Below are 23,481 nucleotides of genomic sequence, written 5' to 3' on the forward strand. Positions count from 1 at the left end.
CCACCCCTGATTAAGCTGCACCAAGAGCTTATTTCTAATTTTATATGAATACATACAAAAACTGTTTTATAAAACTAAGTCTAAGCGAGCTGAGCCACAAGACCCTAACAGAACTTATGATAGTATTTACTTCAGTTGAAATCGAACTAACCTCAATCGAAATTTATTACAGTTAAGTCGAGCTGAGCATTATTAGTCTCCTTAATATTTGCTTCGGCATGTAGTGGTACGCCTTAATAAAAAAGTTAAACTCATAGTAATAAGCTGATTGGTTAGAAAAATATAAAATTAATAGTTTAATTTGATGATGCAATTGGACTATATAAATTGTTAATTTATACTTATTCTATTAGTGCTCGAATTCGATTGCGGCGAACGTGATATTGAACATAAAATACATACACTGAAAATTAAAAATATAGATATTACAAATTCCAAACAATTGTTACAACGGAGTATAGGTGCATTGATACTCCGGTAAAAACAAAAAAATTGATACTCCGCATCCACAGACTTAAAATTTTGGATCCCCTTACTATACACATGCCCAAGCCGAAGAATGGGAGCAACTAGGAAAAGAATCAAAAGAGATGACCATTTTCTATGACTATGTTGCTCGAATCCTTCAAAGATACCACTTGTATGTATCGGATCCATCGAAAATAATATATTGGATCCGACACGAATACAACAACATTTTCAAATGTCCGAGCAACATAGCTCTCTGATACCATCATGTATAAAAGGCCTGAGTCCACGATTTATGGTACCAAATTTAGGTGCAGGGAATGACACTAAAAGGATGTATAATAGCAAAAAGGAAGGACATATAGCAAAATGATTAGATCTCTGAAGACAAATCAAGAAGTTCGTCCTCTTTCAAAATATAAGATAGCAACTCTTGGAACCATAGCACACTAGAACAACCTTCAAAAGCTCAAAAACTAGACATAATATGCTAATGCTATGCCTCTTAGAACCAACAAAACTGCCGCCATGTCATTCGAGTTGCAAAAAATAACAGGATCGACGAATTAACAACAGAGCTAAAAAATGTAATTAATCCATGCATAAGTAAAAACTCAGATTCAAGAAACTAACATTTCTTAGGGACACAACATTCTGGCGTCAAGAGGATCCACGGTTTGATCCAAGAGGGATGAACCTACACTTGTATATATATGCTAAGGTAGTCAAGGACAAAATTTATTGCACAACAAGGATGTTAAGACATATCACAGTAGTGTTTCTTCACACCCCAATTCTGACACCAACAACAACAACAAACCAGTGAAATCTCACAAGTGGGGTATGGGGTGGGTAGTATGTACACAAACCTTACCCCTAACTTATGAAGGTAGAGAGGTTGTTTCCGAAAGACCATCGGCTCAAAAACAGTAAAAATGAAGCAATAGAGAAAAATCGGACACCAACCTGCTGTATTAATTCCATAAACATAACGCGAGCAAAGAAAGATTAGTAAACAAATAAAGTATATGATAGTAATAGAATAAAAGGAAAGTCAGAGCTAGCACATAGTATTCACTAACCCATAAAATAGATTACATCATCTAATATCCTAGCTTTAGTGCTAATTGTCAAGCTCAAATACTGATACTCTAGAAATTCAGGAGCATATTCAACAAAAACAGTATGTTGCTAACAATAGAATAACATGCACTAAGGATCCCCAAACCAATCCACAAGAGAATACCAAACCCCAGAAAGCAGAATCAAACACCATAAACTGAAGTATAACACCGTTTCACTATTTCCAGATACCTCACAAACAACATGTTTTAGTACAAAAGTAAATATCTAAAAACTTACACCATAAGGATAAGATGGTCCTACCACATGCTTCAATATTATAGCAACCTACTAAGTCTCACCATCTTTCAAGGTATCGATGTCGTTGAACACATCATCTGCATTCCAGAGAAGCTACAAGATCTTTCAAGGTCTTAGTATCGTATAACTCATCACTCTGCACTTGAAAGAAATTACCAGACTCCAACTAGAGAAGCTATTTTCACCCTGGATATACACATAAAAAAAAAAACTCTTTCGCTCTGATATACACATTAAGATCCTATTTAAGATTTGTGTCCACATAGCCACGTAAGTAGTAACAAGCCATGACGATGCTCTTGTGTAACTCTCTGTGGAATTTCCTACCAACAGCCACATATATCATCCCAAAGGGAACTTACTTCATATATGAACTCTTTCTACATAAACAGCTCCTCTCATTTGCAATTAACGACCCTGGTTTGGCTCAAGGCCGCTTTCTTTTTTTCTTTGAGATACGTTTTGCTCAACTCCTGTTTATAAAAAATGCAACTTGGTTTTTGCGTTGCTATATAAAAACATTGAGAAGAGGGAAAGGTGAAGGAGAATAACCAAAATCAGAGAGCTTTTTAGCTTTTCTTTCATAAAAGAAAGAATTACGCTTCATTCAATTACAGCAAAATTGAGGCAGCTCTGGGATCTTGCACAATAAGACCCTCATACTCAAGATCATTACCACCTAAACAAAGTACAAACAGAAAAACAAACAGTTAGCTTCTTCAGGCTATACGCACAATCAAAAAGGGAATTGCACAGTTTACCAAAGTGAAACTCTGGTCATTAGCATACTTCTTCTAAGCATATGGCAAAGTTGTCCATCTTCCATTTCCAATTCTGGAGCTTCATTCATTCTAGCGCTTAAGTTTTGAAATAGCCAGCTAGACAATAGATTCCAGCAGGTAAGTTGGACTAAAGGAGCAGCAGACACTGAAAAGCAGTGGACTGAGAGTACTTACTGTGATACTCTGGAGCACTTCGCCAGCAGCAACGTTTCCTATTACCCCAACTAACTGTTTACGCCCGATGAAGAGAGACACAAGCAGAAGATAGAGACAACAGAAGATAGAGAAGAACTGTGGTGTTCTGATTTGTATCTTTTTTGCCTTTACCTTCTTATTTTGAAAGAATACACATGGTGGTTGCTAATGGTGGCAATTGTGGTGCAGGGGGAGGAGGTGCTAGTGGTGGAAGAGGAAGTGGAGGGGAGGTGGGTAAACCGGGTTGGGGGCGGTGAGGTGGCAAACCATGCAGTGTCCCCAAGTACAATGTCGACACGTGAGATTGGGTATCCACCTTGGACAGCCCCAAGGAGGAGGGGTATGTTTGAGCCAATTGGCCAACATAGGGAGTTTTTAGTACTAAAAGTATAATGGAGAGTAAACTCGATCCTTATCGTATAGTGGAGGGGCAATTTTGACCCTTTTTACTTTATATATTAGTGTTCTATAGATAGGATCCTTACATACTTTGTTTGCTATACGCTTTTTTTAATAACGTAATTTAGTTAATGAATAGGACCAAGGAGGTACTACAAAAGTACAAAAGATCCAACAAGACAATATTCAACAATTACAGTATCAAGGCTTCCAAACATTCCAAAAGAAAAGACGGATTTTCCTGCGTATTTACCCTTATACCACAAGTATAAGTTCTGTATACATCTATACTTCACATAAGACTGTCTGGTTTTTCCCCTCAAAATATCTGTTGTTCCTTTCCAGCCAACTAGTCCACATGATGCAAAGTGAGATGGTCCTCCAAGTTGATTACAAACTTCTTTTAGTCTTTTTATTCTGCTTCTGCAGCAAGTTAACAAGCCTTTCACATCTCGAGGCATCACCCAATTCACTCAAAAATATTCAAGAACCAAATTTTCCAAGACAAGTTAGAATGCCAAAAAATAAAGATGTTAGATTGCATGGATTCTTCATATGAAAAAACATCTATTTCCGAGAGAGAAACCTCTTTTTTGTAACAGATCTTGAGTCAAACAAACTTCCATTGCAGTTGTCCAACCAAAGCAAGCTGTTTTAGGGGGGCTTTTGTTTCCCAAAGCATCTTCCATGGCCAATCATTCACCCATCCATCTGCTTCTTTCTGCCGCAAATTGTAACACCTTTTGATTGTGAAGACAGCATTGCTGCTGACCGACCACACCTGTGAGCCACTCCTGCCTTCATCAGTGGATATTGGTTTTAGTAGAGCTAAGAGTTCACTGGTACTATCAATTTTCCAGTCGTTAAGGTTTCTTCTGAAGTGTAATTGCCGCTGAATTTGTATAATACTCTGCAATCAATGTATCTTTTATTTAGGGTTATACTGTAAAACTCAAGGAGCATTTCTTTCAAAATCCCAAAGTCCTGCCACTTATAGACCAAAATTTAATAAACCTCCCATTCCCCACTTTCAATTTTATATGTTTTTGAAATTCTTCCAGTACATACTGATGAACTTCCAAACAGCAACACTGTGGGTTTCTGCACAAACTTCCCATTTCTTGCACACTTGACTTGATGGATAATATTTGAAAATTTTGATCTCTCCCCATTTCTCTCTTGTTCTTTTTCTCTCAATTTCTCTCCGCCTCTATCTCTTTCTTTGTCTATTTCCCCACCTCTTCCTCGCTCTCCTTTCTCCTTTTTGTCTCTCTTTCTACCCTTTCTATTTTTCCCCTCGACGTTTCTCCTTATTCCCTTTTGGCACTGCATCACAGATAATTCCCAAATTCAACAAGTCAATGCCTAAGCATATGGCTATGTCCAACAGATCCTTCACTCGACCATGTAAGAACACCTAGCCAATTGCTAAAGGATCCGTCAACCTGCATCTACATACTTGCGCATACAAATACCTAAAGCCAAAATGTCAAAACACTTCTGACTCAATATCAACCATGGATGTTACCATAGCTCAGCAGAGGCGCCTTTAAGCCTTGAAGATTGAGCACTATTTGGGCTCCAACAAGGCAACAAATTGCAGTGGCTCTTTTTTCGCTTTTAGCCTTTGGTAATACTAACATAAAAAAAAAGTAAATTTTTTTACCAAGATGGTACGAGTTACAACCGTCCAACATCTGCCACTATCATAGCAACTACAAATCTCCCCAACTCCTCCAAAAAGTCCAAGTACTGCTCCATATTTACAATAATACTTCTATTACACCAAAAATACAAGTTGAAGAGACAGCTATTCTAAATTATGAAAACATGTTGTCTTCTCCCTTCAAATTATGCCCTATACGCAATGATATTACCGATTTATATGTACAACCAAATTCAAATAACCATTTCACTGTCCCAATTCACCATCAGAGAGCCACTTAGAGCTTCTCATAGCATCCTATATGTGAAAATTGATTAGCACCACAGGCAAAACGTAAGTGTGTTTAACATATTTAAGTCAATTTTATTAGGTTGTACCATCTCAAAGTAAAAGCCATAAGCCAATGGAATAGATCATGATACCCTTGTGTAACAGAAGGATGAAGAAAGAAGTTATTGAAGCCTATGTGATCAGAGAATAAGATAAGAGGAGAGGATATTAATTTGATCAATATATAACACCACCTAATTAGAGGTGCCTAACACATACATTTATCATATTTGTCCAACGTGGGACAATATCTAGCTCAATACCTTAACAATTTTAACATTCTAAACTAATACAAAATCCTCTAACAACCTGAACCAGCAAGACCCTATTTAGAAACTGCCATTGCTATAAGCCCAATGAGCACTTATTACGATAGGGGACTTCGCTTAAGGACACAAGTGCACATATTTGCAAATTCTGCTGAAACTATAACTCAGTAAACACAAGGGAAAAATTCTTCAGCCCATAAAGGTAGCAGAAAGGTTCCTACCTAAAAAGACAAAATCCAAACAAAAAATTAATGTTTTCCAAGTCCTCATTCTAAAACCCCTAGAAGTAGCAAATTAGGCTCACAAAAATGTGTTTCACCAATTCGCTATTGTTGGCAATATGCTGAGCAGAACTCATTTAATAATTTCAAGATTTTCCATATATATCCACGTACCCCTTATTCTGAGCAAAGCTCATTTGATATTTTCAAGATTTTCCATATTTATCCACGTACGCCTGCAAAAGCAAATTACTTGTCAAATTTAGGGACGAATAGACTTCACAGACTGTACATCATCAGAAATATTTTTGAAGCATGACTCACCTCAATGAGCTTAGCAAGTTTTGGCTGAGATACAGAAAGATACTGTCTGATTGATTCAGCCGTACCAGGAACCTGATGGGGATGCAAAGAGTTGACAACTTTATCAACTGTCTTCTTGACTATTATCTTGTAAGCATCCTTACTCATGAGACCCTCACTCCAAGTTGGCTTTAGTAGTTCTTTAACAAATTCCACAAGAGCAGCATGAAAATGCTTCAAAACTCTCGACTCTTTGTTGGCAGATCTATCTGTTTTCCAGTCAATATCAATTTCATTTCCATGTCCGAGCCTCTCAAATTCTGATTTTGTCTTTTTCCGGAGCCTGGTGCGTTGTAGTTCAGTAGATAAATTTAGTTTATCTGCTTTTGAAGAGGTATTTATGTGTTCCTGATGAGCAACTGCCGTATCTGCTGTATCTGCTTCATTATTAGACAATTCTTTCTCAGACAAGTTGTCAGGCAATATATCCCTATGGTAGACATGACCAGAAATTGGATGTTTATTGGAGCTCTGTTCTGGACCCAAGGTTCCTGGTGAAACTGGATCATCATTTTCCTGCGTACATTTGGTGAATACAGGCCCTCCTTTTCCAGAGGAAGAGAACTTTGAGGGCCCATCTCCTACATTACTTTGCTCAATACTATCACGAAGAGGATCATATAGACTTTCAGGACATCCAATGATTTGACTAAGAAAGAATGATGGTCGAAAAGGAACAGATGGCTCCCAATTGTCAGAAGAAACCTTAGTTTTATAATCAGATGATCGCCGTGCGTCCCGTGATAAATCAACCCGCGAAAGTTCAGCTTCAGAACTAGGAAATGCCGAAGACTTCTGCTGCAAAGAGGTGGATTTAGAAGAAGAATATTCTTGGCTACTATCCAAAAGCTTCTGATCATCAAGGGCATCTATGTTCCGCGAAGACGAACAACGATGAGACAACCTATCTACAGAGTCATTCAAGACTTGCAAACCATGATTGTCGTGCACAGACCGGCTCCTCTTATATTTCACATTATCCAAACCTGAGGTGTAAGAGGAAACTACAGTATTTTGGTGACTATCAGATAACAGGACTGAGCTACGCTTTCCACCATGGAGGCTATTTTTATGTACAGAACCATCTTTGAGTAATGGAGAAGAAGAGGTGCTATAACCAGCCAAGTATGGTTTACATCCAAGAGACTCTCTTCTAACCTCTGGGATGGACGAAGGACCATCCATACGCATATGCAATTCCTCGTCACTTCTCAATTTTATATTTTCTCCAGATTGAACTGCTGATGGTACTGAATCAGAAGAACCATCCAGCACTGATCTCTTGCCATTCTCTTCCAAACCTATAGGGAGTAACGCACCTCATCCTGATTAGTTATCCAAGGCGCTACCATATCGAATTAAAGCATGGTGACACATCATTATAAACGACTAAGGTTCAGAATTACCTTTGCCATTTGCAAGTTTGCCTTTTATTATAGCCTCGTCTAGAATGACATCCTTATCATGGCTCGTTACATGGTCCTTTATGTGAAGAAATCTACAAGAGTTCCCTTTGATGCACCAACCCCTGGAAAAAAACTCACATCTCATTGCTAATCTTATGCTTCCACCCCTAGAATCAGCAGCAGGGGACGAACTTCTTTCCCTTGTCTTGAGAACGTCCAACCTGGAAAGACTAGATACCATCAAACTTGGTTCTACTTAAACTATACACAAAAGAACTTCCAGTAAGAGACATCGAAAAGCAGCATAAGACCCAACTTCCAACTACAAAAAAAAGAATGAACAAGGCATCAGCAGTATAACTAAAACCTTGGTGATGTTTGCTTTAAATCGTCCACAGCTTCTTGATCACCTCCTTCAGTAAATTGAACACCAATAGCCACCTTGCCAGAAACATCAGTCAATATTTCGGCATCCACTGCTTGACCAAAAGGCTGGATTCTCTCTCTATTTGTTTCACCATGCTCAAATCCAGAAGCTTGGACATCAGACTCTATGTGGGTTCTTTCTCCTGCAAAAGCTCCAAAGGAATCTTTGTGAGTCCACAGAATACCATATACAAGTATCTTTCCTTCAACATTAACCAGTATTCCCATATGATATACTAAGAGTTCTCACCGCCCTTCCTCTCTCTTGTTTCATCTGATTCAGCATTTCTGCAACTGTCATTACCACCTTCAATCAAAGGGGTATGTGGTGGTAAATTTGCTACAGGTTCTTGTTGTGTAGAAAAGCCTGATCTTAAGTGCAGTTCAAGCCCCGAAGGCTCCAGAACTTGGCTACCATCTACAAGAAAGAAATATAACAGTAACAACTCTTGCCAATGTAAATGTCTCCACCATAAAACACAAGCAAGCTCTTTGTGGCAGAACCTTTATGATGATTTACCTAGAAAGTCGGTCTAAACAGAAAAGGAGGTTGTGTAATCTATTGTATAATCCTAACAGACCGACTAAACACCCAGGAAACTTAGTGCATCCCAAAACAAGACATCAGTACACAACACAATAGAAGGCACTTCAAGAAGATTCTACACTCCTTTTCCTGGACTTGGATCAACCCTTCATCTTGAAATTAAGACTGTTTAATACATATGTAAACTTGAATGGACAATCTACTAGAGACTCTGCAGACGAGTGATATCAATATCATGTTAAAAACAATTGAAATTGACCTTTAATATAAAAAGACACCACATATATATACATGTATTTGGATTGTATGGTATAAACACCAATACAAATATCACACACGAGGACACGTCAGACACCATCATGTACCTTTTTTTACTTTTGATGAAGATCCCGTTTTTTCCTCAGACTTGTATCCTCAAATTACACACTGGCCATCCTGGATTCATACAAAATATTCAAATTTTTCCTATATTAAATTGTTTGGTAGCCCTCAAATAATTATGAAATTATACCATCTGATAGCTTTTTTTGATAACCGAGAAATCCACGAGGGGCACTAGCGCACGTTTTGAAACTTAGAGAGCAATGGGCTCATCTCTCTACCCTTCTCCACTTAAATACCAGATTTTTCTCCGTGGCAAGGTTTTATACCATCTGATAACATTGCTAGGATGAAATATGTTTTTCATTATTTGTCATTTTATAAATATCAATTTCTAGCTATACATTAAATTAAACAAAAACATAAATTATATAGTACTAATGGTGTCATGTTCCCTGATTTTTTAGACTGTGTTTTTCTCTCAAATTTCGAGTCATGCAGGATCATGTCTATGTCCATGCTTTACGGTCCTTTCTTATATTGTAATTTTTTTTATAAACTAATTATTTTAGTGATATCATGTGAAAAATCAAGGTATACAAGTAGTAAGACTTAAGGACCTACATTAATTTTTAAAAAACAAAGGTTCTCAACGAGTGATATTCATTCATCTGCACTGATGGTGACGGTGACCTCATGTGTACAACGATTACCGAAAAACTAAAACAAGCACTTGACGGAGCAAATTCATTTTCCACCCTTGTTAGTGCTCTCTTATCTTCAATCTCCAAAGTACTCACATGGGTCAAAGGAGATGCATACCTAATTTAGCATCTTCTTCTCTTTCTACTGAAAGTTTAGTTGTGCATTACGACCTTAACAATAGTAGGCATTAATTACGGTATACCAAAGAGGTTCAATATAGTCCACCAGTACCAAATAGACAATGCTTTAATTCTCGTCAATCGTTTGCGTATAAAGCACTAGTAACATAAGTTAACCATTTTTCCCTAAACTTTCCAGTGGATTAGAATACCCACCTTACTACCAATCACAAGAACAAACATACCTCCCTTATCGCGGTAGAATCCAAACTGACAGCAACGGCACAATGTATCCTCTCCTTTAGGTAACTTGTGGTACTAGGAATTTACCTAGAACAATCTCATTCCCCTTCCATCCCATTTCCAATTGCCTTATTCCAACAGTGCTATGAATTGTTAATAAAAAACTTTCATCAAATTTTGGAATTTATCTCTCCCAATCTTGTAGATCTTTTTTTGAACTTCAGCTCTTAATGAGTCTGGCACCATGTGTCCTCTAAACTTGACGACCCGTCATATCCTTTTGCCAAAAAATTTTCAATAGTCGCAAAGGTAATTCTCAAAACATCATCACACAACATATCCTCCCAAAATGAAATCATATTTTCATTCCCAACTTTGAAAGTGATGGCGTCTGTAAACTTAATATCCCTTCATGATATATCCCTATAGTCCACATTGGCACATTCATAGGGTAATAAAAAATTTCTAGTCTACCTTTATTCCAATGTGTCGTTTGCTATCACTACTCTCCACGAAGACTACATCCAATGGTCAACCAAAGCCATTTTTTCTCGGATCTTTCAGTCGAGTCCACCATACCTTTTTGGAGATGTAATACCACCTCCTAATTCATTCCATGTAACTTTCTATGTCCATCTTTTGTATCTCAGAAAAGTTCCTTTTGTGGTCTCTTCAACTTTTTGATACAACTAGTGCGCGTGCATAAGACATGAAATATGTAAGTGCTTGATAGAGTGCTCTAGACCAATACTTCATTGCCTCATTTTCATAAGTAACTATGTTGTCACCTTACTAGCTTCTTGACAACTTTTCCAATCACCGGTTTTTAGACGAAGAATTCCACTTGTGATGCTCCGAACATTAATCCAAGGTAAGTCATCAAAAGCGTCAAGTCTCTGCAATTAAACATTTATGCTAATTGAATCTGTTCACCTCCACCATTAAGATGACCTTGCACTTTAAGTTGATTATGAGAAGCTTTTCCACATATCTCAATATGGATCCATGGGATACTGAGGAAGGTGTGTTTCTTCGCTTGGTTAGCTGGAATGGAGTGATCTTGACATCAAAGAATTTAAGGAAGAGGAAGATTACTTGTGTTAGTTGATGTTTCATGCGTAACTAAGAAGAAGATGTGAACCACCTCCTCTACGTTGCCGAATGGCGTCTTGCTTTTGGTGGAAAATTCTGAGATGTTTCGGAATTGAGCATATGACACCGGCATGGTGAAAGAAATAATGTTTATTTAGATTTTTAGGAAGACGGAGGAGAAGAAGCAGGGCATTGGATATAGCTCTTCTAGCAATTACATGGACCATACGGAGAGAGAAATGGAAGAGATTTAGATGGAGTATAGAAGGATTTTGTACACTTGAGAAATAGCCTTTTATCCCTTATCTCTTTTTGAAGCACCCACAAGGTTTTTACATGTATAGAAGATTGGGTGTTTTTCGTACAAAATCATTTCCTTTTGTCAGGTTTTCTACGTTTTTGGTATACTTGTATACATGCTTCTTTCTTGCCCTTTTTTAATATAATTTTGTTACTTGATTCAAAAAAGAAGTTGATTCTCGGGCCTGAAGCTCCAAACGAAGACATCACGCTATTCCGGACCCTTCTCTCGATCTCCAAATAAAGAATCCCAAGTAGAATGAAACTTGGGATATGTTAATTGAAATGCCTCCACATTACGAAACATAAAGATGTCATCTGCAAATAGAGATATATACTTATATTTGTTTTACAAGATGATATATGGAAAAAAGATATTTGCGTTCATTGAATATGTCCTCTTAATCATCAAATCTGAATAAAGTCATAATCAGTGTCGTTAAAAGCTACTGCTTCCTCGCTTAAAGCGAGAAGCGATGCGAAGCGAGGCATCTGGCGCTTCTCTGATCTGAAGCGTATCAAGTACACAAAAGCGATCACTTCCCCTGAAAAAGCGAGAAGCGAGGAAGCGAACAAAGCGACAGAAGCGAGCGTTTCTCTTTATAACTGGCCTGCCAACGTTAATTAATTAAAAAGGCTCTCTTCTTCTTCTTCTTTCACTGTTTCAGTGTCCAAATAGCAGTGAAATGCTAGCGAAATTTTTTCCCCCCTTCAGTTCTTCTTTTTCTCATTCTCCTCCTCTTTTTCTTCATTTTCTTTCACTGTTTCAGTGATAAATTGCAGCGAAATGCTGCCTATTTTACGTTTCAGTTATATTGCCAATTTTTTGGCATACTTACTGCCATTTTTTTCATATTATTTATTCTTAGTTGTCTATACAGTATATATTTTATTGTCATTCTCTTCTTCTTCTTCATTGTCTATGCAGTATTTATTTTAATATTCTTTTTAATATTCCGCTTCACTTCAAAAAAGCGAGCGCTTCACTTCTCGCTTTAAACGAAAAGGGGCTTATCGCTTTTCTTCGCTTCACGCTCTTCACAACACTGGTCATAATAGAGTTATGTTCAAAGATGAATAAAGTCATAATAGAGTTGAGTTTTACTCATACCAGTTGAAGGATTGAGAGTAAAAGTTTGAAACTGAAAAAACATTAGCCTTGAATACTCCAAATTGAAAAGTTGGGAGAATGCAATCTCGGTCCTCTATATGAATAACCTTTGATGTAACTGCCGCAAGAAGCTTCGTCGTACCTAGGAGCAGTGCTAAAAGCTACATGGCAAACGCCAAAGTTCTCAGTGGAATAGAGGACTTTAAAGCGAAACATAATGAAGTTATGTGCATATGATTTATCTCATTGTGGAGAGTGGAAGGTTGAGATCGCACCTTGATTAATTAGACAAGTCTAGAAGTACTTCCACCTAATCAGATGAAAGAGCATTTTGAAAACGACTAAAGATATGGGATATAGATTAAGAAACTTGAGACTTTGTAACAAAAAATTGGTGATGAAGGTATATCCAAAAGGATATACTTTGGACAAGGGAAATTATTGCACGTATCTTTAATAAGTAAAGTAGGCAAACCTATACGCTCCGCAGACGGAGGAAAAAGTGGTTCTTGCTAATGGTAAAAGGGGGAGGGGGGGTTGGAGCACAAGATTGCTGGTGGATGAAATACTCATAACCAAAATACAAATAGATTGTTGGTGCACAAAAAGAGATTCAGAGCCTTACCGGTGTATACTGTGGAGATGTATAAGAAGCTTGTGACACATTTTTAAGCATATAAACCTGATGGTTGGAGATGCACAAAAAGATTCTAGAAGGAAGTTTTTATTTGGTCAAAGTTCTCTGAAAGATGATAATCCAACTATATCGAATTGGCTACTTAACCGGAAGCTACAACAGCTCAATATAGGTCAGGAAAAAAAAATTGTCAAAGGTATTTTATTGAGTGCTGTGGGAATATAGTACTCCCTCCGTTTCAATTTATGTGAACCTATTTCCTTTTTAGTCCGTGCAAAAAAGAATGACCTCTTTCCTTATTTGGCAATAATTTACCTTTACGCAATGGTTTATATCCACACAAAATATATGTGCCTCATTTTACACCACAAGTTCAAAAGTCTTCTCTTTTTCTTTAAACTCCGTGCCCAGTCAAATGGGTTCACATAAATTGAAACGGAGGGAGTATAGGTCAGACAAAAGTTAAAACATAATTCTTAGAAGGAATTGCTAAGACTGGGAGTTAAAGTCTTTTACAACTGATGACAGAACTGGAAGAATTAACATGGATATTACAAGTGAAATACTATTTAAGATGGTCTCATGATAGCATGGGCTGAATACCATAAAAAAACAAGACTATAAAAAAGCTGTAAAACTAAGTGGCCTCGAAAAATGGTTTCGAAAATAAAGGCACCCTGAGATTTCCTATTTTGGCTGGATTGCTTAAAAAAAGCGTGCTTAAGTAACCTTACGAGAAGATGGCTAATATCGTGCTATAGTTGCTTTGTGTGAAAGGAGTTGGAGAATGTCAACCACTTGTTTCATTGTGAAACTGCAGATGAACTTTTGAACATAAGCTTGAACCCTTCTGGGGTCAAGCGAGTGATGCCCAATACCATATTACAAAACATTTGTAGCTGAAAAGGAATGAATATGAAATAGGAAGTCAGAGACATGGAATTCCATTCATGTATGTATCATAATAGTTATTTGGAGAGAAAAGCAGTGCACTACTTAAATGCTCGTCTTCACTTTTTTATATTAATGGTGCCAAGGAAATATTGCTCAAAACCATACTCCATAACTATTGAAGGTGGAGACAAATGAGGAGAAATAGGACGTCAGATTATATGGAAAACCATTCATGCATATTGTCTTCACTTTCTCATAACATGATAGTCTTCATTAGCTCCCTTCACAACCAAAACATATGCTTTTTTTGTAATTTTGCAAAGCTTGTAAAAGATTTCTATGCAAGTGTAAGGATGAGTAAGATTTAGAGGATCTCTAGTTTATGGACACCCTAATTTGTCTTTTTACGATAAATTATTAAATGCTAGAACATAGTCTGACAAGTTTGGAATTGAGGCATAACTATAGTTGTTTGTAAAGGCAACAATTGCTTGGTGTTTAGTTGAATAAAACGGAGCTTTCTCAAAAGAAAATCTACCGTTACCTGTTCCTTGACAAAATTGGTAAGATGCATCTTCTTATGCTTCAATTGCCTCTGATTAAAATATTTCTACGTGAACATTCACACAACCAGTTCACATATCATCACTATTCTACAACTACGTCTCAATTTCATGACTGTTGAGGTTGGAGTCTTGATTTATATTGTAGACAAGTGACACCTGTTCTAGGTACGTCCATGAGCTTTAAAATCTAATATATGTACCATTTTTTCTTTTTTGATAACCAAGAAATCCTCGAGGGCACATGGTGCACAGTTCGAAACTCAGTAGATAATGAGTCTGCTCCTTTATGGACTATATTATCTTTAAACCTTGGATTGTTCATCAACTCAGAAAAGATCTAAATGGCATTGTGTTTCACATATTTCTTGCATATTTGAGATGTTAAGAGGTAGTAATATTTCTTGCATATTTGAGATGTTAAGAGGTAGACAATTTGACTTTATGATGTAAGACGTGATCTTTATTATCTTGAGTTACATAGTGGCCAAGTTGAACAATGGGAACAAATCACCTTTCCCATTTCTGTCCAACAACTCTCATTCCAACAAGAAGTCAATTTGGCTTCATAAATCATACTCTGTCTCAAGTCCGTGATTCTAGAAATCCAATAGAAATGTAGTGAAAATAGAGGGAAGGTAAAAATGAAATCTTATCTTGAATTGGTTGTAGACAATATACAAGAAACCTTTTTCTGAACAGGAATTTTTCTTTTTCTTTGAACAGGGACAACATACAAGAAACCTTGTATAGAAATTAGGCTACTAAAGATAAGGTGAGTCCAGACTAAAGGAAACAAGAAAAGTATTAAACACGAATCAAAGAGTACTAAATTGTGGGATTGGTTAGTACTTGACATTCTATCCAATACCATTTTATTTGAGGCAATTCACTAAGCCAGTCAACCTCTACAACACCCTAACAGTATTTGGCATAGATTGAAGTGTTGTTGGAGTGCACATCCAATTGAAGCCACTACTATTTTAAGGATACCATCTGAAACCAATGTGTTCTTAACTCGCGTAGTCTAATTCAAATTGGATTAAAATCCGCTGGAATTTGAAAAAACCACGTTTAGCATCAAAATTGCAAAAGTAATTAAATTAGAATCATCGTCGTGTGTAAATCAAATCAACATGTACATGGGTCCAATCTTCCAATGTCATATGCCTTTGTAAGGGTATTTAAACATATCCTTCTGCTCATTTTTCACTTTCTTCGTATTGTTCAGACCAACTTTTGCAGTCTTGACCAATTCAATAGTATCGGGTAACTTTATCCATTGAGGCATAGACATATGGAAAGAATTCACATACGGTCATCTTTCTGTGATCGGAATTTTGATGTCCAAAGTTGTTACTCCAACTTTTTGACTATTAGTCCACTGCACATCTTCCACCTTCGACCATAAATATGAGAACTAGCACACAACTGCCAATTAGATAGCTGTACAAAGAAGAACAATTATTTAAGTGTCTGTAATCAAGAAGACAACAATGATGTCAAGCAGCATTGGGGGCATGGAAAGGGAGACCCTCAGTCGAGCAGAGGAGCTACTTGAGCGACCATGCACTTACACTGCCATTCGCTAGATATCACTATAGGAACCTGATCATTGTATTGATACCACTGCATCAACGCAGATACCACCATTGCAACTCAATAACTCAGAAGATCTCACTTTATCTTGCAAAAAGCCAGCATCTCGAATCTCAAGTCTTTCACATAGTAGCAAATTGTGCTAGTAGTAGCCTTTGATCTTTTCCGGTCAGCCGCAACAGCAAACGCAACAGAAGAACTAGCTAGTTGGCAGCCCCACAGTAGCAATCTTCATGCCAGCTTCCTTCATGGCCAACAAAGCTGCTTACGGTTTTCGATGACCACCCTTCCCTTCATGCTTCAAGATAGCAAGATAAGTTTTAGCCAAAGATTAAAAGTCAAACTTCTCTTTCCCCTGCAACTCCAACTCAGAAAGAAATTTCCTTTCAACTCTTTTCATTTCTTTTTTTTCCCTTTTTTGACAAGTAGGAGTTTCCTTTCAACTCTCTTATATTTTCTTCATAAACCAAACAATGGAATGGAAACGAAATTTTTCTCGTATATTGATCCAATGTCTACTTTCCCTTCTTTTCCTTTCCATCACAATTATCCAAGCAAAGGGCAAGACATTCTAACCAAATATATCACATGATTGCCAAGGTTGCAGACATCAGCAAAAATACTTTCCTTTGTAATATCAAAAGTGTTATGTTTCATTATGAAAGAAGTGACTCAAGCCACTTGGGTGGCCACATGAAGGCTCTTCTTTTTGCCTCCTCTTGCATAGCATCTAGAGTGACAAACTTATTAAGTATTAGCTCAATTAAGCCTCGTTGGCTTAAGAAACGTAGAAATTTTGTTTTATAAGTATGTTGTCGATGAACTTCATTCAAATGAATTTTAGGTTAAAGATCGGTTGTAAGAGTTGTAACGTTTTTCTTATAACTAACATCAATTTTAGCAGATAAAAGCCAGTGTCAGAATACAAGAATGAATATAAGAAAACTAAGTATCTTTAAAAACTATTAATACGATCTCATTTTATGTCTAAAGCATCCATTACGAAAAGGAGATCCCTCCACCAGTCTTCTAACAATATCCAGTACAAGCCTTAATGCACTGCTTCTCCTATTACTCTCCATAAGCCATATACTCAGCATAAGCGTCAATGTATTAGACAATTCCCCAACTTTTACATGTTATCTCTAACGAAATCCAGATACTCAACGAGATAGAAGGCAAGCAAAGGAAAGATACATACAAACAATTAGAAATGCAAATGATAACGATTAAACAACATAAATAACAGCATAATAGAGTTGATAACACAAAGACTAACCTTTTTTATGATCTACATTTAGTGGAATTGATCCTTCACCTTTTTCCTCCTCCTCTTCTTCTTCTTCTTCTCCTTCTTCTTCTTCTTCTTCTTCTTCTTCTTCTCCTTCTTCTTCTTCTTCTTCTTCTTCTTCTTCTACTTCCTCCTCCTCTTCTACCTCTTCTTCTTCTACCTCTATTTCTTCTTCCTCATCTTCTTCTTCTGACAGTGTAAACAATATTTTCCCCTATCAGTGAATTTTAACTCCCAGTAGTGGGTAAGTTAGCATTATTACTAGATTACCAATTAATGTTTATCAAGAGATTTACTTGTAATTACCTACTGACCTAATTGTGTAAATACTTTTTACAACTATTAGTGCATAAAACTTAAAGCCAGAGTTATAGTAGCAGAAGCCGCCTTTTTTCTCCAAGGAAAGCAATGTTCCGCTTCTTTTTTATGACAATGGCGTGCATACAAGCTCACAAGGATTCAACTTATATACACTGATAACATAAAAGACTCTTTTTATGAATTTTTTCCCTAAGGAAAGGAATGTTCCACTTGTTATCACAAAGCAACGAGACATACAGGCAACTTTAAAAAATAATGATTAAACAAGTTAAATATCAGCAGACTGGAGTTGATAACACAAAGAACTAACCTTTCTGATCATCTACATTGAGTGGAACTAATGCTTGACCTTTTTCTTCATTTTTTTCTTCTTCACCTTTTCCTTCTTCTTCCTCCTCCTCCTCTCCTACCTCTTCTTCTACTTCTATTTCTTCTTCTTCTTCCTCTTCCTCTTCCTCTTCCTCTTCCTCTTCCTCTACCTCTATTTCTTCTTCTTCCTCCTCCTCTTCTTCGGCCTCTATTTCTTCTTCGACTTCAATCTCCTCTTCAACCTCGATTTCCTCGTATTCTTCGTCGTCTTCGTCCAATTCCACATCGGCTTTAGGATCAACCGCCGCAACCGGGGATGGCATTGGGGTAAGGGCGATTTGTTCGGGGCGGAGATCAGCGGAACGATGACGCTGATGAGTGATGGATTTAAAGATGATTTTAATCAGTCGTCCCTTTCGCAAATGTTTTTGTCGTCGGAAGGAATTTAGGGATTGTTCGTTCATCAAAAAGATTTAGCAAATATTTATGGTCTCTGCACAAATGTTTCTATCTAATAGTAATTGTTTTTTACTTTCAAAATAGATTTTGATTACCGCAAAGAAAAATTTAAAAAGTTTCAAGCTATAACCAACAGATAACATTATAATGTTAGATTTTATTTTATCCTAATGCTAGTTTTCTTTATTCATTTTTCAACGAAATATATAATATTATCAAGTTAATAGATTGTTTGAGGAGTTACATGTATGGTTGTTTGTTGGCCAATATACTATTTAGCTATTTGGGTATGATATTTTCGTTATTCGGTTTATTAAAATATTATATCAATATTATTATCTAATTAAATTCAGTATGGTTCGATTTTTTTCCTTTTGGATTCAGTTTATTCCATACGGTAACTTCGATTTGTTTGACTCGAATACTAATTAGTGCATAGTGCCATAGACCGTAATATTCTTAACTAAGATTCTCACAAATACAAAAATAAAAATATTATAAGCTCACCTGATCGTTGATAAAATCTTTGTCCGAAACCAACAAGTAGCAACCCATAGAAAGAGAAAAAAAGGCATAAAAGAATATATTTGAAAATGTTTTAATACTTGCTCAGAGTTATTGCTACAACAACAACTAATTCCAATACAACAACAATACATGAGTAAGAAAACACCCTGAAGCTGAAGAAATATTACGAGAAACTACTTTGCAACCTCGAGAGTAAGTTTGCAGCGTACCCTTGTTCCTCCATTTTCATTGCGAGCCTCAACATAAATGCCAAAAATTGTAGTTCAAATGTCACCTTCAAAAGAGTAAATAAATAAAATCATTTTCAAGAGACAAACTCTATTAAACACATTTCCTCTCATTCATTATCCTTTGAAACAAGTCAAAAAAAAAAAATCTAACACTTGCATAGAGATTAAGTAGGCGTTTGGACATAAATTTCAAGATTTTTTTTAAAATTTGGAATTTCACTAAAATTTAATTGGAAGATAAAGTTGTGTTTGGTTATAATTTTTGCAACACATTTGGATGTATTTGTTCAAAACCATAAAACATGATTGTAGACATATAAAATTTATTGGGTCTAATCCATATAAAATTTGAATTAAATTCATGTGGGTTAAATAATTAATTTGGACTATATAAATTAAAATTAGTCCATTTTATTATTTTAAAGCTCAAGGTCCATTTTATCTTAAGGCCCAGACTCATGCCATGTGTCAAATGATATGGCATGTCTAGTCAAACCCAAAGCCAACAAGATGATGCCACTTGTTAAATGATGTGGTAATCTCAGTCCAAAATAATAAGCCAATCAGAATCAAGCAAGAGAGTTCATATGTAGCTGGATTGTCCATCTTCTACCATTATAAATAAAGGGGTTACATAACTCTCTAAAAACATTCAGAGTGGGAGAAGAACATTCCACAATTGGTGAAGGCATCCACAAACAGAGATATCAATCATCAAGTGCATAGTTCTTCAACAAAGGAGTGATCAACGGAGTTCTTCCCGAAGATCAACCCGTACCTTGAACATGGAAAGTTACCCGAGGATCCGCGATAAAGAACAAATATCAAGCGAAGGGCACCACGATTCAAGGGGGACATTATTTCGCCGCTTTTTTGAAGGACTATTCTTGTGATGTCTTGACAAAGAAGAAGTCCACCAAGCGATAGTGGAAGCACATTCTGGCTGATGTGGAACACACCAATCTGGTCCTAAACTCTATTTTCGCATCAAAATGGTGGGCTATTACTGGACCACAATGGTGAAGGATTGCATGAAACATGCCAAAAGATGTCAAGTGTGTCAATTCCACGCCAACTATATCTACCAACCTCCGGAGCCTCTTCATCCAACTGTAGCTTCATGGCCTTTTGATGCATGTGGACTTATCGTTGTTGGACCGCTTCCAAAGTCATCAAAGGGATATATGTACATATTGGCTGCCACATACTACTTCTCTAGATGGGCTGAAGTCGTTCCACTCAAGGAAGTAAAAAAGGAAATTGTTGCCGATTTTATCAAGTCGAACATAATTTTTAGGTACAGCATACCAAGATACATAATCACTGATAATGGAACTCCATTTGACAGCAAGCTCGTGAGGAGTCTATGCGAGAAATTTGGTTTCAAGCAACATAAGTCTTCAATGTATAATGCACCCACCAATGGCCTTGCTGAAGTTTTTAACAAGACGCTTAGTAACCTTTGGAAGAAAGTTGTTTTAAAGAATAAGAGAGATTGGCATGAGAAAATTGGTAAAGCTTTGTGGGCATACCAGATAACCTTCAAAACTGCTACACAAGCAACTCCTTGCTCTTTGGTGTATGGTGTAGAAACAGTCCTTCTGTTAGAGTGACAAATTCCATCATTGCAGATCGCAATCCAAGAAGGACTCACGTCCGAAGAGAATGCTCAACTTCGCCTAGCAGAATTAGAGGCATTGGATGAGAAAATATTGGAAGCGCAACAAAAATTGGAGTGCTACCAAGCTCAACTAGCTAGAGCCTTCAACAAGAAAGTGCGGCCACGATCATTCCAAGTGGGAGACTTACTCCTAGCTGTTCGACGACCCATAATCCTCAACAAATGCATAGGCAACAAGTGTACCTCAAAATGGGATGTGCCATATATGGTGAAGGAAGCTTATTCAAGTGGCGCATACAAAATCATTGATAAGGATGATCTTAGAGTTGGTCCGATCAACGGAAAATTTCTGAAGCAGTACTTCCCATGAGAGTCACCTACACTTCTCGACGCACGAGCCTAAACTGCAAGTCATGAAACTCCTTAACGCATAAGCCTAAACTGTATGTTGCTACACTCCTGTCCCCATGAGTCTAAACTGTGTCCGGCTAAAAAATAAAACGCTAGGTTGAAAACCTCGAAAAGGGCGGCCTAGGCAAAAATTAGGACATAAAAAAAAAGATCATCCCTCGAAACTACGTTATGACTTGATCCTCTTCACCGAGTTATGTAGGCAGCTTAGAGTTTCATTCTAGGTTGAGTCGCATGAGTTTAAAAAAAAGGGTGGCTTCGCATGACGATCTACTATAATAATTATTTCTTTCTCATAGAGATTTTGCGTGTTTAAAACTTCAACATATCTGTATCTTGTATGATATCTCAGTCTGATATCCGGACCCTTTGAGCTCCTTTGTTAGTATGCAAAAGAAAACGAAGAGATAAGATTTGTGAGGCATGATAGTAAAAGTTACTACATGCAAGATTGTAAAGTGAATTTCAATAATAAAAAAAACATTCGCAGGACAACTCATAGAGCATAGAGATAGAAAGCAAGCTCAACAGACAACGTGGTCAACTTTGAAAAAATTACTGCAGTCTATCTAGAAGATATTATTCCCCTAAAATTTTGTATGTTGTATATTTGGATGTCTATTTTCCAACAACACAAACTGTTTGTAATTTGGAGGTCCCTAGCTCAAGAACTATTTCTTTCGCCGGAACTACACGAATCTGAAAGTTACTGCAGCTAGGTGGATTTTGAGAATTTTTTGTTTCCAGTTTAAAAGGAGTTCTACAGTGAAATTCATATGTGTTGTAGCTCTATGAGTTTATTTTCTAATGGCCCAAACGAATCGCAATTTGGAGTCTCCTAGCTCGAGATATGAATTTTTTCGATAGGAGTGCATAAAGCAGGAAAACAAATGCATGGCAGACAACTATATGAACTCCAAGAAATCATTGCGGCCAGTCCAAAAGGAATTATGCAATGATATTTTTAGGTGTTTCTTCTTTCCGTGTTTTCTTTCTAATGACACAGACGACTAACAGTTCTGATGCTCCTAGATCAAGAATTTCTCAGCAAGAAGGCACAAAGCTGAAAGGCAGCATGATGGACGTCTAGACTAAATTCAAGAAATAACTACAACCCTTGAGGAAGGAAATTTGCCAAGACATTTTTTAGGCCTTGCAGATCTCTGAATTTTCTTTCCGGTGGTGCTAATGACTTGCAAATTTGATGCTCGTAGCTCAAGATATGATTTTGTCGGCAAGAGTGTACACAGCTGGATTGCAAGTGCGGCAGATATCAGGAGCAACTTCAGAATATTATTGTAGCCATTTTGAGGGGACTCCTGCTATGAAATTTTCAGGTATTACAGGTGTCAGAGCTTTCTTTCCAATGGCTCAAACGGCTCGCGATTCGAACACTCCTAGCTCGAGATATCAATCTTTTGGCGAGACTATACAATGTTGTAAATTAAAAATGTTGGACACGTTTATCAGCTTCAAAAAACATATTGCGGCTAATTCTCAAGGAATTTGGTGCTGAATTTTTGATATGTTTCAGCCCCGCGAGTTATGATTCTTTAGGAAGAAGTGGCTTGTGATTTTTTTGGATCGAGAAGCGTGCTAAGTGTTTGCTCGCCGAAGTTGGAAAGGCCTACTCCAGGTGTCTTCCCCATTAACCTGCAATGATGTGATGTGGTACATGTTGGCCTGCCAATGATGAAATATTATCTCTCCAAGCCTCCAAGAGTAGGGATTTTGTTGCCAAGGTTGAAAAGACACTTCATGTGGCTCTCTCGCCAATCCACAACAAAGAGACGAGAGGTTTGCTAGCAATGCATCTTCTTAGGGATATCAAGATCCATGGAACTCTCGCAAAATCCTGCGAAGGAAAATATCTTGAAAGTCCTCGGTGCCAATAGCACGACGTTTCAGCAACACGACACTTTAACTCCACTCATAAATGTTGATGTAGACGACATGAAACTTGTGATTTCACATGATTGATTGGTGTCGATGGTGCAAAGTTCAGTTTAGCAGTAAGTGTCAATGTTGACGACAAGACGCTTAATTCGACATAAGGCTCACTGCTATCTTCCTGTAGAGTACTGTATGCTTTGGTTCCTGCTGGTTGGGTTGGTTAACGGCGATAGATGCATTCGGTGCACTAATTGAGATGTTCTGCTTTCGGACCAATGCGAGCTAATGTTGATTTTGTTTAGTGGTTATGTTGCTTCATGAATACTTCTCCACAACCCCACATTCTAAGAAAAGAAAAGAAGAAAAGGGTTAGCATGAG

General features: G+C 37.2%; 1 protein-coding gene across 6 annotated transcripts; it reads right to left on the reverse strand.

The window, feature by feature from the left end:
- Positions 1-1,722: 1,722 nt before the first annotated feature.
- LOC104094317 (protein FRIGIDA-ESSENTIAL 1-like) lies at positions 1,723-18,544 on the reverse strand. Of its 6 annotated transcripts, XR_011411056.1 has the most exons (10): positions 17,962-18,544; positions 17,319-17,519; positions 8,159-8,326; positions 7,850-8,051; positions 7,483-7,703; positions 6,038-7,377; positions 5,888-5,949; positions 2,808-4,008; positions 2,641-2,729; positions 1,723-2,530 (listed from the first exon to the last, which is right to left on the reverse strand). XR_011411056.1 is itself a non-coding variant. In XM_070185826.1 (8 exons), the coding sequence occupies exons 1-7, from the start codon at positions 18,422-18,424 to the stop codon at positions 5,920-5,922; spliced, it is 2,625 nt and encodes an 874-aa protein (XP_070041927.1). In that variant the 5' UTR covers positions 18,425-18,544; the 3' UTR covers positions 1,723-2,530; positions 5,888-5,919. The 6 variants fall into 6 exon arrangements, 4 of the variants coding, with proteins under 4 accessions (XP_070041927.1, XP_070041928.1, XP_070041926.1 ...); XR_011411055.1 differs by having other exon boundaries at positions 2,641-4,008; XM_070185826.1 differs by lacking the exons at positions 2,641-2,729; positions 2,808-4,008.
- Positions 18,545-23,481: the final 4,937 nt, after the last annotated feature.

Source organism: Nicotiana tomentosiformis, chromosome 9, assembly GCF_000390325.3.
Source record: "Nicotiana tomentosiformis chromosome 9, ASM39032v3, whole genome shotgun sequence".
NCBI lineage: Eukaryota > Viridiplantae > Streptophyta > Magnoliopsida > Solanales > Solanaceae > Nicotiana > Nicotiana tomentosiformis.

Bases quoted from the DNA above. Each gene is read 5' to 3' on its own strand.
- LOC104094317 (XM_070185826.1), bottom strand. From the start codon at position 18,424: ATGAACGAACAATCCCTAAATTCCTTCCGACGACAAAAACATTTGCGA. The intron at 7,378-7,482 runs GTAATTCTGAAC...TACTCCCTATAG, and splicing joins CAAACTTGCAAATGGCAAAG to GTTTGGAAGAGAATGGCAAG. The intron at 5,950-6,037 runs GTGAGTCATGCT...TTGCTTTTGCAG, and splicing joins AACTTGCTAAGCTCATTGAG to GCGTACGTGGATAAATATGG.